We start from the raw sequence: 16,045 nt of genomic DNA, 5'->3' as shown, positions 1-16,045 counted from the left end.
GAAGGAAAAAAACGCTCCACACAAAATGCTCCTTCTTCCCGCCTCACGATAAATAAGCTCTACAATGAATCTCGACCCCAGAGCTCTTCTCTTGACTGAGGGAGAGAAGAGCTCTGGGAAACCCTGAAACATTTTATTTTTTCATTTCCAATAAGATACTTAAGCTACTTACAATACAGTATTTACACTACTTACAATACACAAGACACCAAGCACTACTTACAGATGTTTGTAACTACTCGCGAACATCATGAGTACTAGGACCTCAGAAGTGCTAACGGTCAGGAAACATCGCACTGAAGGAGGTTCGAAAAGAAAAGCAAGTACAAAGACCTTGAACTAGAAATACAGAGAATGTGGAATATGAAAACCATAGTGATCCCTGTGGTTGTCGATGCGCTTGTTACAGTAACTCTGACAGTTTATGAACAGAATAATTGACTTGCATGACTGATGCTACAGGTGCATGGTTTGCGCCCCGCTGATGCACAAAAAGACACCAGCAAAGACTGTGATAAAAAAGACAATAATAATAATAATAATAATAGTAATAATGATAATAAAATAATGATAATTATCATTATTAGCACTACTACCTGATTCCATTCTTTACTTAAAAAGGCTTGCAGACATATAGATCTATACACATACGAAGGAAAATGGTCCTATTAACCTCTTTTGTTCCTTCTTTTCTCAAATTACTTTCTTTCTTAGTTTTGATCGTTTCTATGCAAGTCTTTTTCCCACAGAACTAGTCCTGTTCCGGGACTTCCTCTTACTTCGCCCTGAAAATGGGCCTGGAACCCAGGCAGGAAAAGAGTGTATTACTTGCAGGCACATGCTCGGAATGAGCCAATCATATTGCACTAGATACTAGGGAAGATAAATGCAATTATTAAAAACGGAATTAGGGATATTAGATTACAAGCATTTTCATTGGCTCGCCCGGACACAGGCTATGAGTTCATATACCTGCTGTACCTTATAACGGGCAAGGAACGCGTCAGCAATAAAGTGAGCTGAAGACATTTTTGCAGCTCTGAGAATATATGGCCGACAAAAGCCGTTTTGGAGCGGAATTGACCGAGGCAGTAATGGGTGCTTTAGTCCACAATACATAGAAGAGTTGTTGATCCTGGAGTTTTTAATAGAACAATTATTCTACTCGGGCTCGCTGGATGTAAAATGATTATATCACTTCATATCCAGCGCGCCCTCGTAGAATACGTTAAATGGAGGAACCGCCTGGTTTCCAGGCCCATTTTCAGGGCGTAGTAAGAGGGAGTCCCGGAACAGGACTACCACAGAACTGGAACTATGCAGTAAAATCGGTGTTTATTAACTAGGAAAGAAAAGGGCAGCTTGGGACTATAAAGGACGTTTGGAAGATATGGAAGCTTTCGTAAAGAAATCAAATTCCTGCATGGAGGGTATGACCAAGACTATTGGTGATAACCAGGAGAGAATCTGTTTTCTGGAATCATTGAACAGACAACTTGAGGGAACAGTTGAGGATAAAAATAAACAGAGCCAAGAGGTATGTTTGAAGCGTAATGCCTTATCATGGAAAGTTAAGGTTCTCATCGCAACCTGGCCCGGGTTGCTCGAAGCATGATTAGCGAGGAAACAAATCTATAGGTTTTAATACCTGTTGTCAAACGCTTAGCGCGAACCAGGCCTCGGTCAACCGGTCCCCTGGTTGACAATCCGACATAGTTTGCTGCTAATCTGGCCGTGTGAAGAAATTTGAATGCGGCTTAGAAACGTGTCGTTCTCAAACGACAGAGTAGCATCGAACTACTATACGGCTGATAATGCGCTATGATGCCGGAGCTCGGAAAATGGTTTAAACTGGATTAAAGACTTTCAACAAACTGTACTTATTCCATACCCCGCTCCTTTTGGGTTGTCGGGTACTATTGACGTACAAAAGCCAGTTTCGATCGAGAAAAAAAATGTAAAGCCGTAGTAACTTTCTCAAGGTCCTTCATGTTAGGTTATTTTCTCTGGTATTGCCATCACTGACAAAATGTTTAATGTACGTTGTCTCTGGCTATTTGCTAGTAGTTAACAGTTTTTTTTGGCTGGCTTATGTTGCATCTCAAATTGAAGGATTCTGGAAGAGGTCCGAGGTTACTTTAGGCGATCCAGTTTTCGTGCGACTAGAATGCAGAAAATCACCTTGGGGCTTTTTCGTAGGAAACACTTACCGCGCACGCTACCGCCCGCTTCACGCGTTTTCGCGAGGGAAGTTCTTTCAACGTGGAGATGATTACAGCTGTAGATTTCCATGCATTGTGATTAATGTAAGCTTTTTCGCGCGTTTTCACGTTGAAAATTAACTCTTCTTTTCTAGGCCGCAGAAAGGATCCATGACTTACAAATAAAATTCAATCACGCGGAAGAAGAAGTTAGATCGCTCCAACTGAAACACGAGTTTGAGTTGGAGGTGGAAAAGAGAGCAAAGTCAAGCCTGCAACGTGAGAAGGACGTGCTCGAAAGCGAACTCGGCATATCCAAGCAAGAGGTGATGGCTTTGAAATCCACTGTGGCCAAAATGACGGCTGATTCACTAGGAATAACCACAGAGCTACAAGCTACAAAGGTTGGTGTTCGCATCGATTTGAAGTGAGGGCATGATACCTTTTAGTTACTCGATCTCGTAGCCTTGAAGAATTAGCGCAGTCTGTGAGGGACGAACATAAACTTCAAAAGCAGAAATTTCTGCGCATGCGTTCAAATTAAATATACTATAGGTCAAGCTCCTATTTTTTGGAAAATCGTCTCTGTTCTCATTTTTGTCCTTGGTGAAAAATGCAGTATTTTATGGTAGTGAAACAATCCCTAGACCAATATACTTGATCCTGGCTTGGAAGCACGTCAGTTTTCGCCCGCTGACAATTTTTATCTCGAAGATACATAATACAAACATCAGTGTTGCTGTTTCAAGCCGTATTCCTTGAGAACAGTGCACCTTGGAAGGTTAGTTCCAGGGTCTTAAGGGCTTCGGGTGTTTTTTGGAGCCTTAGAGGATACCCTATTTTCTTCCTATTGTTATAGAGTAGTTTTTGTTTCCTTCAATTTCCTTGGTGAAAAGATTTGCTATTTCCCTATTATAGGCCACTTCGGAAAATACCGTAATGCTCTTTGTTTGTCCCCCCAAATTTTGCATAAGCATTGTTTTTGTTTTCTCTTGGGACCATTGTAAGTCCCAAAAGAAACTGGAAACAGCTAGTGCTTATGCAAAATTTTGGAGGGACAAACAAAGAATATTATGGTATTTTCCGAAGTGGCCTATTCACCATTTACACCCTGGTTTATGTGGAAAGGATGAAGAGCTGAACATTAGATCATTATTATACTATGAATGAAAGATGTACATATATTTGAAGAGCGGGTTTTTATGGAAGGGACGAAATGATGCTCGCACTTACCGAAATTATTTAAGCAATTGTCTCTTGTAGACACTTGAAAAATTCAGGTTGCTTCAACGGCAAGTCGATTTGTTGGGCTCAGGTGCTACTTTTTTTTTTCTTTTGTCTATACTATAGAGCGGTTTTCAATCGAGTTTCGAAAGTAATCAGCGAATTGCTTTGGTTTTGCATTACCTCACTCAGTTATTGGCTCAAAGTTCTCGCGCCACTTTCTCAACCAATCAGAAATGAAACCAAAACCAATCCTGGCTCGCGCGTGCACATTTTCCCGCGCTTTGTGTCGGCTGCATGTAATTACTTCGAGTTTTGATAAAGTTTTGATTGGTTTACTGGATTGTTTGCCTCCATTTTGATTTGCCAAAGTAATTACTTTGGTTTTGGTTTTACGACACTTGATTGAAACTCGCTCTATACCGCTCAAAAAAAAGTGACAAGGAATAGATATTAATCCATCGATGAGACGCTGATGAAAAAAAAGTGCTTTAACATTGCGAACCATCAACGGAAAGGCTGAATTATAAAGAGCTTTATCCCTCCAGGTTTCTCTCGAAAAAACGCACAACGAAAGCCAACAGAAAAGTGAAAAAATCTCTCAACTGGAAGAAACTATACGCGGTCTGCAGAATCGTGTGGCTGATCTCGATTCTAAACTGCGATCCGAAGAAACCATCCGCCGCGACCTGCACAATACCATCCAGGAACTGAAAGGAAACATCCGGGTTTTTTGCCGTGTTCGGCCCATGCTAAGCTCAGAGGAAAGTCAGCGGTCATGCGCGTTTTCGTTTGGACAGGACGAACGAGAACTGGTCATCGAGTCGACATCCGCAAATGAGGTGAGAATGTTTGTTGTCAATTCTTGGTTTTCAGCACACGATGTAACTTCGGTTATGTTATCGTTCCTAGACAGACAAAGTGTGTTCACGAAAAACAAATGTGACAAAGCATTAATTTGCAGGGCTTGTTTTTGTTACTATAGGCGTCGCCGTAGTTGGGAAAATCGGACAATAAATGATTGACTTTTTTGTCTCCTTTGCTAGAAAAGCGGCTGAAAATAGGTTCGTTCGTTCGTTCGCCGGTTTAACTTTCATTTTCGATCGAGTTCAGAATAAGTCAACGTTATGCATTTTTCACAAGGATCATAGTTCCGTTTCGTTTCGTTTGTATATAGTTTCGCTCTTCAAAGTCTTCGAGTAGTTCATGTAAAAAGTCTAGAAATAATTGCGTAAGTTAAGATATCGTCTGAATAAAGAGTGGGCCCAACATTTTATACCCTGATTGAAAACCAAGAATAGACAATGGACAACATCGAAAATAAAAACAAAAATTGTTCAGGCTTTCTTAACCCACAAGAGCTCCAACGAACTTGTTTCACATAACAGTTTTCACGCAGATACTTAAAAATGCAAAAAGACCTTTTACAACACATTGAACTTCACAGCAAGAAAGTACTACTATGTGGCTTTTGATTTAAGAATACTTAAGTATTTCTTGAACGGTCCCAAAAGTTGGAAGCACCTCGCGAAAGCAATTCTTCACCGATAGCTTTTATTTCAATCGTCTAATTTTACTTACGATTTCATCTCTGTTAAGAAGTAACTACCTTCTTCAGCCAGCATTACTCCCAAGAAGAACTTCACTTGAAGAAAATTATGATCATTTCTTTTCCTGGCCATGGACAATTATCACCGGATCTACTATTGCCCCACAAATGTATAATTTCCTGTTCTTTTGTTTTACCTCACAGAGCGTATGTGGCACCAAGAAAGCCACACCCAGGTATGATTTCGCCTTTGATCGAGTCTTCAACGCATCCGCGACACAAGAAGACGTCTTCGGCGAAATATCGCAGTTAATTCAATCCGCTTTGGACGGTTACAATGTGTGCATATTCGCTTATGGCCAGACTGGTTCAGGAAAGACGTACACGATGGAAGGGAATACTGCAGACCACAGCACGCAGGGGATGATTCCTAGGGCCATGGAACAGGTGTTCAACACATCCCAGGACCTCAAGGAAAAGGGCTGGCAGGTGATCTATCATAGGCACCCTCAGTTCGACTCCTATTTTAAGCGCTCCCTTTTCATTGGGTTTCGCTAACACCGTTATAGTGCCACGGAGTTTACGAGATTTTTTAGGCGAAAGTGACGACCTTGAATAATATGAAAAGTCCCTCGGGGCTTTGGAGCGTTTGATATAGTCACTACAGTCAGTTTTTATTTTCGTTTAATCCGGCAAGATGCGAAGATTCGCGAGACCCACACACGCCCGTAGAGCGTGAAAACCCTAGTCTTTCCCCAGTCTCACTCTTCGTTTTCACCCTCGCTCCAGACCTTTTGCTTGACTAGGGTGAGTGCACGTGTATTTTCCCCTCCACCCACAATCCATCGCGGGATTAGAGACGTCTCGCAGTATAGAATCAACTCTACTGAGGCTATTCTTTGCCGGAGTTCGAAGAAACGTGTTTGATTTTATCTAATTTCCCCTCACCAAGCTGCAGGTATTGAGTAACTCTAAATCACTCTACTGTCTGAATACACGTCTCTGGGTCCTTTAAATTTTCTCATGTAAACTGTAATCCATGGATTACACGTATATAATTCCTGGGAATTTAAGTTACACTGTGATTGGTAATTCTGTCGAAATACAAGTGCAACAGGGCGACCGGTTGAAAAAGGGTATCCCCCTTTAGATTTCAATCCACTCTACTCCCGAAACCTGCGTCTCAGCAAACGTACTAAATTTTCGTATGTCGTCTTTTTGTTTAGTATACAATTGAAGCAAGCTTTTTGGAAATTTACAACGAAACTATCAGAGACCTTCTGGGCTCTGGGGACGCCAACACGAAGCACGAAGTCAAACTCGTCAACCCAACCAACGCGGGAAATACTCACGAGGTCATGGTTACCAATGTCAAGACAGTCAATGTCACGTCAGAATCACAGGTGAAATTGCGTTATCTATCGAAGTTGCGTTTTCGAGTTGCTGTTGTGATTGCTTTAAATTTCTAATATTAATGTTTTGGAAGGACGTTTGCTTCAGAACACGAAAACCTCAAGTAGTTCAGGGCTAAAGGATTTTATTTTCTCTGCTATAGGTGTACAGTCTCTTGGAGAAAGCGACTCAGAACAGAGCGGTGGCTGCAACGCAATGCAATGAGCGATCATCGCGAAGTCATAGTGTTTTTCGGCTTAAACTTGTCGGTGAAAATCAACTAACAGGCGAAAAATGTCAAGGTACAACTAGTGTTGATTGTGTTGAAACTTTAGGGATCGAATTTAGCCCGGGAATGATTAGTTGTTCATTTTGACTGCTATCTGAATTTTAGAGGCAAGCTATCGTTAATTGGTCTTTTCAGAGATTATGTCAGACTTACCAAAAGAACTCGCTATTTTCACCAATCCCATAATACAGTTGCCATTCAAACAATGGATATCCAGTTCACTGAAACATGATACAGTTCCAAGAGTATTGTTTTTATGTAAAGAATTCCCCTTCCCCCCCCCCCCCCGAAATTAAAACGTATTGCATTATGGGATGGGGAAAAGGGAATATGATTTGTTTTTCGTTCGAGGAGAACGTATTCTAATCGTGTCAGTTCGGGTGTCGATCCATTTCAGCGTTTGGACACCGTCTTGTTATGGCACAAATAACTCGATCTCATATGATAGTGTTACGGTTTGCCAAAGGGAAGTCAAGTCCTGTTGGACGGGTTTAAAGCGGTTTTCAATTGAGTGTCGAAAATAATTAGCGAATTGCTTTGGTTTTGCATTACTTCATTCAGTGATTGGTTCAAAGTTCTCGCGCCACTTTTTCAACCAATCAGAAGTGAAACCAAATCCAATTGTGGCTCGCGTGTGCACATTTTTCCGCGCTTTGTGTCGGCTACGTGTAATTACTTTGAGTTTTGATTGGTTTACTGGATTGTTTCCCTCCCTTTGATTGGCCAAAGTAATTACTTTGGTTTTGGTTTTACGACACTCGATTGAAACTCGCTCTAATTACTGGATGGGTTTAGGGTTACGCTGGGGAGTCACATTGTTTGGCTATCGAACAAGAAACCGATGTCCGACAAAACCGATATTACATTACAACACATGTATTTCATAAATGTTTTAATAAAATTATTAGCAACAAGATAACAATCAACATACTTAAAGTGAACCTCCACTCTTACTACAGAATAAGTTTAAACCGAAGGAAATTATGTTTACAAACAAATTTGTTCGAGATTTGTTTTCAAAAAAGTGTTTATATCAGGAAAAGTGAATTTTAAAATCGCTTATTTTCACTTTCAAATTTCGCGGGCGCCGCCTTCTTGAACAATTGTAACGTGTTACGTTTGCCCTATTTTTCTGACACAAAGAGCTTTTGTCTAATAACAATCGGGCAACCGTAACACGTCACAATTATTCAAGATGGCGGCACCCGCAAAACTTGGAAACTAAAATAGGCGATTCTGAAATTCATTTCTTTCGGAGACAAACGCTTTCTTTAAAAATTGTTTTGATTGACTTGACTGTAACAGTAATTTCCTGTGATTTAAAGTTATTTTTGTTGAAATGCAGGACTCCCTTTTAAAGTATGATACCTTCATTGCCAGATAAACACTAGAAAAGGATACAAAACGATTCTTCGCACAATATACAACTGCTTTCGTATTATTGACTTTTCCTTTCAGGAACTCTAAATCTTATTGATCTGGCGGGATCAGAGCGTTTGAGCCAGTCCTGTTCAACGGGAGAAAGACTACGAGAGACGAAAAATATCAACAAGAGCTTAAGCAATTTGGGAAACGTCATCATGGCTTTGGCGAACAAGGAACAACATATTCCTTACAGGAATTCGAAACTGACTTTTCTGTTGCAAAACTCCCTCGGTGGAAACAGCAAGAGGTAAGCACCTCATTTAGTGCATTTGAACATATGCGGCGAAATTAAAAAAATATACCAAAAACTAATCTCGTTTAATAGACTAGTACCCACAGGTCAGTTTCACGCGCAGTTTAAATACCAAATAAGATAATTTTGAGACTTCAGGTTCGTGATTTACTGGCAAATAAACTCTCTTGCTGGATGAAAACTTGTGAAGTCGAAATTCTTCATCACGAGCTTGGGTCCACCTCGTGTATTATTTAAATTTTTCCTTCATTTTTCAGCCAGTGCAGGGGTTTGTTTGCCGATGCATCAATTAGAGCAGTTTTCAAGTAACAGTTCGAAAATAATTACGCGATTGCAGTTGCCACGCTTAGTGATTGGTTTAAAAATCAAAACCAATCGCGACTTTCACGCGCGCTTTGAGCAAGTTACATGAAATTGCTACGAATTTGGATTGGTCCATTCCGCTGTTTGCACCTGCTGTGATTGGTCGAAGTAGTTGCTTTGGTATTTGTTTTACGACAGTCAATTGAAAACGGCTCTATACCGTAAAAGCAATTATTCCAAGTTGTTCTGAATCTGAATTGTGCATTAATTGTCTCTGACTAAAGCTGGCATGAACAGAGCTAGATATGGAGGAAAAGAAGTTAAAGATTAGCGTTGGTAATGCGCCTTCTGTCATTCAAAGACACGCGAGCGAGCGGAGCCATTGGGTTTTGTTGTTTAATGTCCCTTTTTTGGCAATGACGGTGTTATGATTCGAGTTGATAAAGCTCAAACGTTGACGGTGATAAATCGACCTTTGTCGAATGGTCTAATGAAACCAAGTTTTCGAGTTTTTCTCTCCCACCGACGAAACACAACAGTTTCTTCAACGAAAACGTTACTTCGTGTGGGCTATTGCAACTCTTTTCTGATTGTGCTCAGTCAATCATCTCCATCCTTTATTCCCTGATGGAAAGAATATATTAAATTTTCATATATTCTAACTGCGAAGTATGAAGGTCTCATTGAAAGTGGTCATCGGGGTTATGAAGCAACTTGACTGAGCAGGAGCGAAAGAAGCCTGTTAAAAAAACTCTTCAATATAAGGCTTTTCTCGCAACTGTGAAAGTTCTTTCATAACTGCGTTGAACACTTTCACTGGGGCCTTTTATCCTCTGTTACAAAGTACAGTTTACAGTTAAGGACGTTGCCTACCAATCTCGGACCCAGAGCGGTAAGCGATGAGATCCGGCTATATTCGCAGGCTAAACTATGCGGAGAAAGTAGAACTTAGCAAGTGGCTTTGGTATCCAAAAAGAAAATTGGGGGTAGCCATGCATTTTTCAGAGATAATTAAGCTGTCCGCTCTGACGAAGGGCTAACGCTCGAAACGTCTTCTTGATTCTCTCTGACGAAGGGCTAACGCTCGAAACGTCAGCTTTTAGAATCTCTGTACGGTTGCTAATTAACAAGCCCATGAGATAGCCCATGAGATAGCTCAATAGCCCATGAGGCGAAGCCGAATGGGCTATTGACTTAGAATCAGAATGCAGGATTTGCATTAGTCCACTAGTTGGGTGATACTAATATGAGTTAGTTGTGTTTCCATGTTTGAAATTTGAGCTTGGAATTTGGACAAAAGCAGTTTTGGTGAAAATATCATTTAGTTTATAGAGCGAGTTTCAATCGAGTGTCGTAAAACCAAAACCAAAGGAATTACTTTGGCTAATCAAGAAGGACGGAGACAATCCAGCAAACCAATCAAAACTCGAAGTAATTACACGTAGCCGACACAAAGCGCGGGAAAATGTGCACGCGCGAGCCACGATTGGTTTTGGTTTTACTTCTGGTTGGTTGAAAAAATGACGCGAGAACTTTGAACCAATCATTGAGTGAAGTAGAGCGGTCTTCAATTGAGTGTCGAAAATAATTCAGTAGATAATTACTTTGGTTTATGATTACTTCACTCAGTGATTGGTTCAAAGTTCTCGCGCCATTTTTTCAACCAATCGTGGCTCACGCGTACACATTTTCCCGCGCTTTGTGTCGGCTACTGTCGGCTACCTGTAATTACTTGCCGGATTGTCTCAGTCCTTTTTGATTGGCCAAAGTAATTACTTTGGTTTTGGTTTTACGACACTCAATTGAAACTCGCTCTAATGCAAAACCAAAGCAATTCGCTAATTACTTTCGACACTCAATTGAAAACCGCTCAAACGTCATGATTGAGATTGGGTTTATAAGGGTACAAAAGAAAAAAATAGAAGCAGTATCCCATGACCAGGAGCGTACAACCCTTCGTTGTATTTGTGGAACGGCGTTTTTACAGAACGAGTTATTTTTAGATCGATTTTCCCGCGAAACCAGATCTTTCCAGCTAATCACAAGTTTTGCATGAGAAATTTGAAATTGCTTCTTACACATTTTAAGTCTTCTTCGCTTACACTCGTACAAGCGAAATTTTATTTAAGAACTCGTCTTGATCTGTGAAAATGCCGTTATATAAACCTAGTAGTGGTGTAGGCTCCTAGTTATGGTTTCCTAAAAGAAGCAAGTCTACAGTTTCCTGTTATAGTTAGTGCTATCTTGTCTTTAAACATTGTGTGCTAAGTATCCCACCGCTGAATCGGCAAGAACATCATTGAATTGTTGCTCTCGATTTCGCGAAAAAAAAACTTTAATTTAGTCATCTATAAAATATATTTCGGTGTTTTTTATCTTCATCTCCAGTTTGATGTTTGTAAACATTTCACCAAAGGAAGAATCTCTGCAAGAAACACTTTGTTCTCTTCGGTTTGCCACAAAGGTAAGTCCCAGAAATGTCTGTATTCCGAGACACGAGTGATTTTGAAGTTGGGGAGAAAAGCAAGAGGACACTTCGTGACGCTTATTGAAAGCCGCGTGCATCTAACAATGCAAGCCAGTTTGAATTATGGTGCTTTGGAACAAGGCAATTTACGTTGCAGTTTTGTTGGGACGGACGTTCTGAAGTTGCTGGACAACGTCTCTTACTTAAGTGATTTTCACTCTAATCGTAACTGTTTCATTTTTTGTTACAGGTAAACCAATGCAACATTGGAACGGCGCAGAAGAAAGTTATCAAGTGAAGTATAGAACTTGTGGGGAAGTAGTCTTCTTAAATTACGTGGATCGTATTTTAACCAATGTGAACAGTCCTTCCGTTTTATCAGTGGGAATACATATTCATAAACTACAGTTTGATACTTCAGATGCAGTGGAATTTTAGTTTTTCAGTATTGTAACAACATTGATTAACTCGTTTTGTTTTACTAATGAGGATCAAGCCGCAGGAGATTTTAGTTTTAAATCAGAGTTATTGTAATAGGATGGAAGAAAGTTTGAAGGCTAATTTCTTGACCATAGTGAAATGTCTGTTGCGAGAAACAGAAAATATATTGAAACTTTGAAAGAATGGTGGCATTGTAAATACGGCAAATGACATTCACCCTAGCCTGCGAACGCTGACGTATTTCCGGCGACCGCCGGAAAAACGCCTGCGTTCGCAGGCTACATGCACTCACAAGCTGTCAAAATGATCCAGATGTTGCTCCAAAGGCTACAAGCATTCGGGAGAAGCACTCGTGCATGCTCCAAGACTTGCGTCCCGCGACTTCACAAGCTCTGCAATCAGTACACCTTTTTGACCGATACCATTGGCGGCCATCTTGGATTCAGTTGTCCTGAGCCTGAGGGATATATTATGGGATGTCTTTGAAGCAAATGCATATATCTTGTGGGGAAAAAATTGGCTTTATTTTTGTGAACTATTTCGATATTTTCATCCATTTATTTTACGTTGTTGTCAATCTCATACAAAGAAATTCTAAAATAATTTGGTAAAAAGAAATTTGAGCAAAACCAATTAATACCCACAGCATATAGACATCCTATTTTATAGTCATCTTAACCCAAGAAGTCAACTGAGACGCCATGCGGATAAATATGTCTATTTCACCAATTTCAGTTATGTGCTTCAAAAACGCGGGCATTGAATAAAAGCAATGTTCGGCCATGAGGTGACTTCTTTGGTTTTTGAATGAAATGGTTTGATGTTCATCATTTAAGTAAGCCATGCATCCTTGGACAGTCTCTTGGAGCTTCCTAACCATCGCGTAGATCTTTACAACCTCTAACAGTTACCTCTTATTTAAGGCTCGTTTACACATTTGACCAACATTCGTTCAACAAAAGTTGAACAAAGTTGTGCGGAGACCGTTCAAATGGTTCCAACATTGCTCCAACAAAAGAACCAACACTTTCACGAAATTTGATTGCGAGGAACTAAGAACTAGAAACCAGCCTCTCTCGTCCAGAAAATTTTCCTGCCGCCATATTGATTTGTCGTTCGTGAGCATGCGTGTGTTCTACAATAGTCCATTTTACAGTTGTGTGCTTAGTTACCTGGCCTATGAATGAAAGTGAGGCTGGAGTTGACCTTGTTTTGATAGAATCCTCACTGCTTTTCTTCATGTACATTCTTACTAACAACAACATGCAGCACACATGTAGCATGACAACAACATCGTTAAGATAAGAAAAGGAGGGAGGTCTGTATCATAACAAGGTCAACACCTGCCTCACTTTCATCAAAAGACCAGGTAACTAAGCACGCAACTGTAAAGAGGTCTATTGTTGAACGGAAGACCTTAGACAGCAATGACCAGCGGTTTTCGTTAAAACAATGGTTTGCTAGGGTAGCTCAGTCTCGTGGGCTCAAAAAACCTGGTTGTGGTCATTGTTATTTTAAGGTTTTTCTTGTTGAACAGAGTGTTCGAGAACAAGCGAAAAGTTGAATAGATGTTAAATGAAAGTTTCAACCGATTTAAACTTGATTCAACAAGCTTTCAACATTTTTTACGTTTTCAACAATGTTGGACGACCTGTTCAAACGCATCGAACATTTGATTCAACAAAGTGTTCGATGCATGTTGAAGCAAATGTTGAAACCATTGAAACGGGCCTTTACTAACCATGCGCGAGGGCGCCGTACTGGGAAATATTAGGGAGCTTTAGCAACGACAACGGCGACGGCAACGAGAACGTTACAAATTTGCATATTCAGTGGGCAAAAACAATAGCTTTGCGCGCCCTGCACGTGCGTTTTTCATTTTTGTCAATTTCTTTGCCGTCGTCAGCAAAGCAACAACGTGAAATAACCAGGTTTGAGGTGTTACGGAGAACGTCAGCACTTGGAGATAAATTTTCATTTTTCTCCCCTAAATTTAGCGCCGCTCGTAACGGTTTCATTCCTGAAGGACCGCCACACCTTTGTCATATTAAAAAGCTTGGAATAGTCGCGAAGTGGTCGCAATAACTTGAATTTATGTTTTTACATGACGTTCTCGATGCCGTTCCCGTCGTCGTTGCTAAAGCTCTCTATTAGAGAGCTTTAGCAACGACGACGGGAACGGCATCGAGAACGTCATGTAAAAACATAAATTCAAGTTATTGCGACCACTTCGCGACTATTCCAAGCTTTTTAATATGACAAAGGTGTGGCGGTCCTTCAGGAATGAAACCGTTACGAGCGGCGCTAAATTTAGGGGAGAAAAATGAAAATTTATCTCCAAGTGCTGACGTTCTCCGTAACACCTCAAACCTGGTTATTTCACGTTGTTGCTTTGCTGACGACTGCAAAGAAATTGACAAAAATGAAAAACGCACGTGCAGGGCGCGCAAAGCTATTGTTTTTGCCCACTGAATATGCGAATTTGTAACGTTCTCGTTGCCGTCGCCGTTGTCGTTGCTAAAGCTCCCTATTAGGAAGCTTTAGCAACGGCGACGGCAACGAGAAGTAGGCGGATTGTCGGAATTTTCTGTAGAGTCTTCATTTCTCTCGCTCAACGTCAGGAACTCCGCGATTTACGATACTTGCGGCGCTTCTGCGCCAACTCAGAATTTCAAACAAAAGCATGCATGCAGTTGGGAACCAATCTTGACCCCAGAGCTTTTCTCTTGACTGAGGGAGCGAAGAGCTCTGGGGAACCCTGAAACAAAGAGTCTTCTCATTGGTTTTCGTGAAGAACAATCAAAAGCGTCTCTAATTGGTGCATTCATGTTAGCACGAGGAGTGAGCAGGCGCCGTAAGGTTCAAATTGCCAATTTTTGGCTGTAAGAACCCCACGGCGCATGTTCTCCTACATAGAGTTTCCCAGATGGGTCAACCCGAGGCTCTGGTGACGAGAATGGTTGGGAACGGAAACAGAAATTAGCTGCCATTTCGAACCGCGTCAGGCTAAAAATTTACGTATTTCTAAAGAAACCAAGCATCAGCCTATTGTTCGTCTTTTGTCGTTTCGCGAAAACGCGTTGCTAAATCTCTTGCTTCGGTGAGCAATTGTTAAATAGGACAACAAAGCTCTAGTACTCAAACTATAATAAATTCATGATCAGATCAGATGAAAAAAACCTTGAGTACCAAAAGATTCAACGTACGAACGAACGCCATCGAATCGACGGCGGGAATCGAACCAATGACTTGTGATAGGGAGCGAGTGTGCTCGGAATAGGCCATTTCCGGGTTCATGACTGCCTCCTCTTCAAAGTGAGTCTATGTGCGAAGTTATTGTGACGGTAATTAGTTCTACTTTATGTATGAATGAAAACTAATTTTCATAACAAAAACTTCGCACTTAGACTCGCTTTGAAGAGGAGGCAGACATGAACTCGGAAATGGCCTATTAGACACGAAGGCCGCTAGAGCTCTCCAAGGAACAAGACTGCCTGCTCCACCACAAGGATAAGCCACTTTATACCGGGTAAGCCCTTATGACGGTCTTTTGTCTCCGGCAAATTTTTCAGCCCCAACACTTTCAAGTAGTCTTCGCGGTTCCCGGCGATAGGAAAGTACTTGTTACCCTGCGAGCAGTTGGTTTCTCCTACGCTTCCCGAGGGAGAAACCACTGCTAGCAACCAATCTCGTTCCCAGAGTCATCGTTCCCTTGACCAGCGGTCGGGAAAGAGAGACTCTGGTTGAATCCAAAAAAGGCCATATTTGATTGGCTGTTGAAAAACAGATTTTCAGTCTAAACTCGAAAATCGTGCTTGCTTGTGGATTTTATCTACAAGAGGTTGAAGATGATCTTGAAAGAAATCATTTTACAACTTACCAGTTCCGTAACATTTTTCCTTTTGAAAATACAGCAATTTTCACTTGCGTGACACCAGATGCTGAAATCTGTTTTGATTGATAAATCTCGTTATTGTTTAGTCTCCGCAGTTTAAAAGCTTCGAGTGTATTGCTGGTTTTCACTCACGTGATCAACAGCCATGTTTTTCAACGAAAACAAAAGGAAGCGTTTGCATAATAATAGAGTTAAATTCCTGGAGCATTTGGTCAGGGCACCAACATGGCCGCCTTTTCTTTGTTTAGGGCACCAACATGGCGGTCGTGACGTCATGTGAAAACCGAGAATTAGGAGATGTGTTTATAGTCATCCGTACTGTTTCACGAGTGAAAAGTAAGCGCTGTCATAACAAGGTGAACTCCATTGTTGATTTCCAACAGTCTCCTCTCACGCACGCGCAGTTATTTAACCGGAACCAGAGTTTTCTGGTTCCGGTTTTGGATTGTTCCAGAGCCCCCCGCGCCCGTTCTGCTGGACAAGGGTAACGGAGGCTCTGGGAACGAGATTGTGCGAGTAACCGTTTGATTTTCCATCGAGCATGTGCAAAATACGTCACACCCCACGTGATGTATTTCACTTCGTCTTATTTCGCGGGAAGTCACT

The 16,045-nt window shown here is 41.1% G+C and overlaps 1 protein-coding gene across 1 annotated transcript in view; it reads left to right on the top strand.

Moving 5' to 3' along the window:
- The window catches only part of LOC138060540 (carboxy-terminal kinesin 2-like), a 16,058-nt gene extending 4,331 nt beyond the window's left edge, over positions 1-11,727 (top strand). Inside the window, exons 5-13 of the mRNA XM_068906346.1 lie at positions 1,347-1,537; positions 2,357-2,605; positions 3,974-4,267; positions 5,179-5,463; positions 6,201-6,377; positions 6,530-6,668; positions 8,114-8,327; positions 11,025-11,100; positions 11,354-11,727. Of these exons, the coding sequence (XP_068762447.1) occupies positions 1,347-1,537; positions 2,357-2,605; positions 3,974-4,267; positions 5,179-5,463; positions 6,201-6,377; positions 6,530-6,668; positions 8,114-8,327; positions 11,025-11,100; positions 11,354-11,401 (1,673 nt within the window). The 3' untranslated portion in view covers positions 11,402-11,727. The remainder of the gene's footprint in view (positions 1-1,346; positions 1,538-2,356; positions 2,606-3,973; positions 4,268-5,178; positions 5,464-6,200; positions 6,378-6,529; positions 6,669-8,113; positions 8,328-11,024; positions 11,101-11,353) is intronic.
- Positions 11,728-16,045: the final 4,318 nt, after the last annotated feature.

The sequence above is a fragment of the Montipora capricornis genome, chromosome 8, assembly GCF_036669925.1.
Source record: "Montipora capricornis isolate CH-2021 chromosome 8, ASM3666992v2, whole genome shotgun sequence".
Taxonomy (NCBI): domain Eukaryota; kingdom Metazoa; phylum Cnidaria; class Anthozoa; order Scleractinia; family Acroporidae; genus Montipora; species Montipora capricornis.
This window is presented reverse-complemented; position numbering and strand designations above follow the sequence as displayed.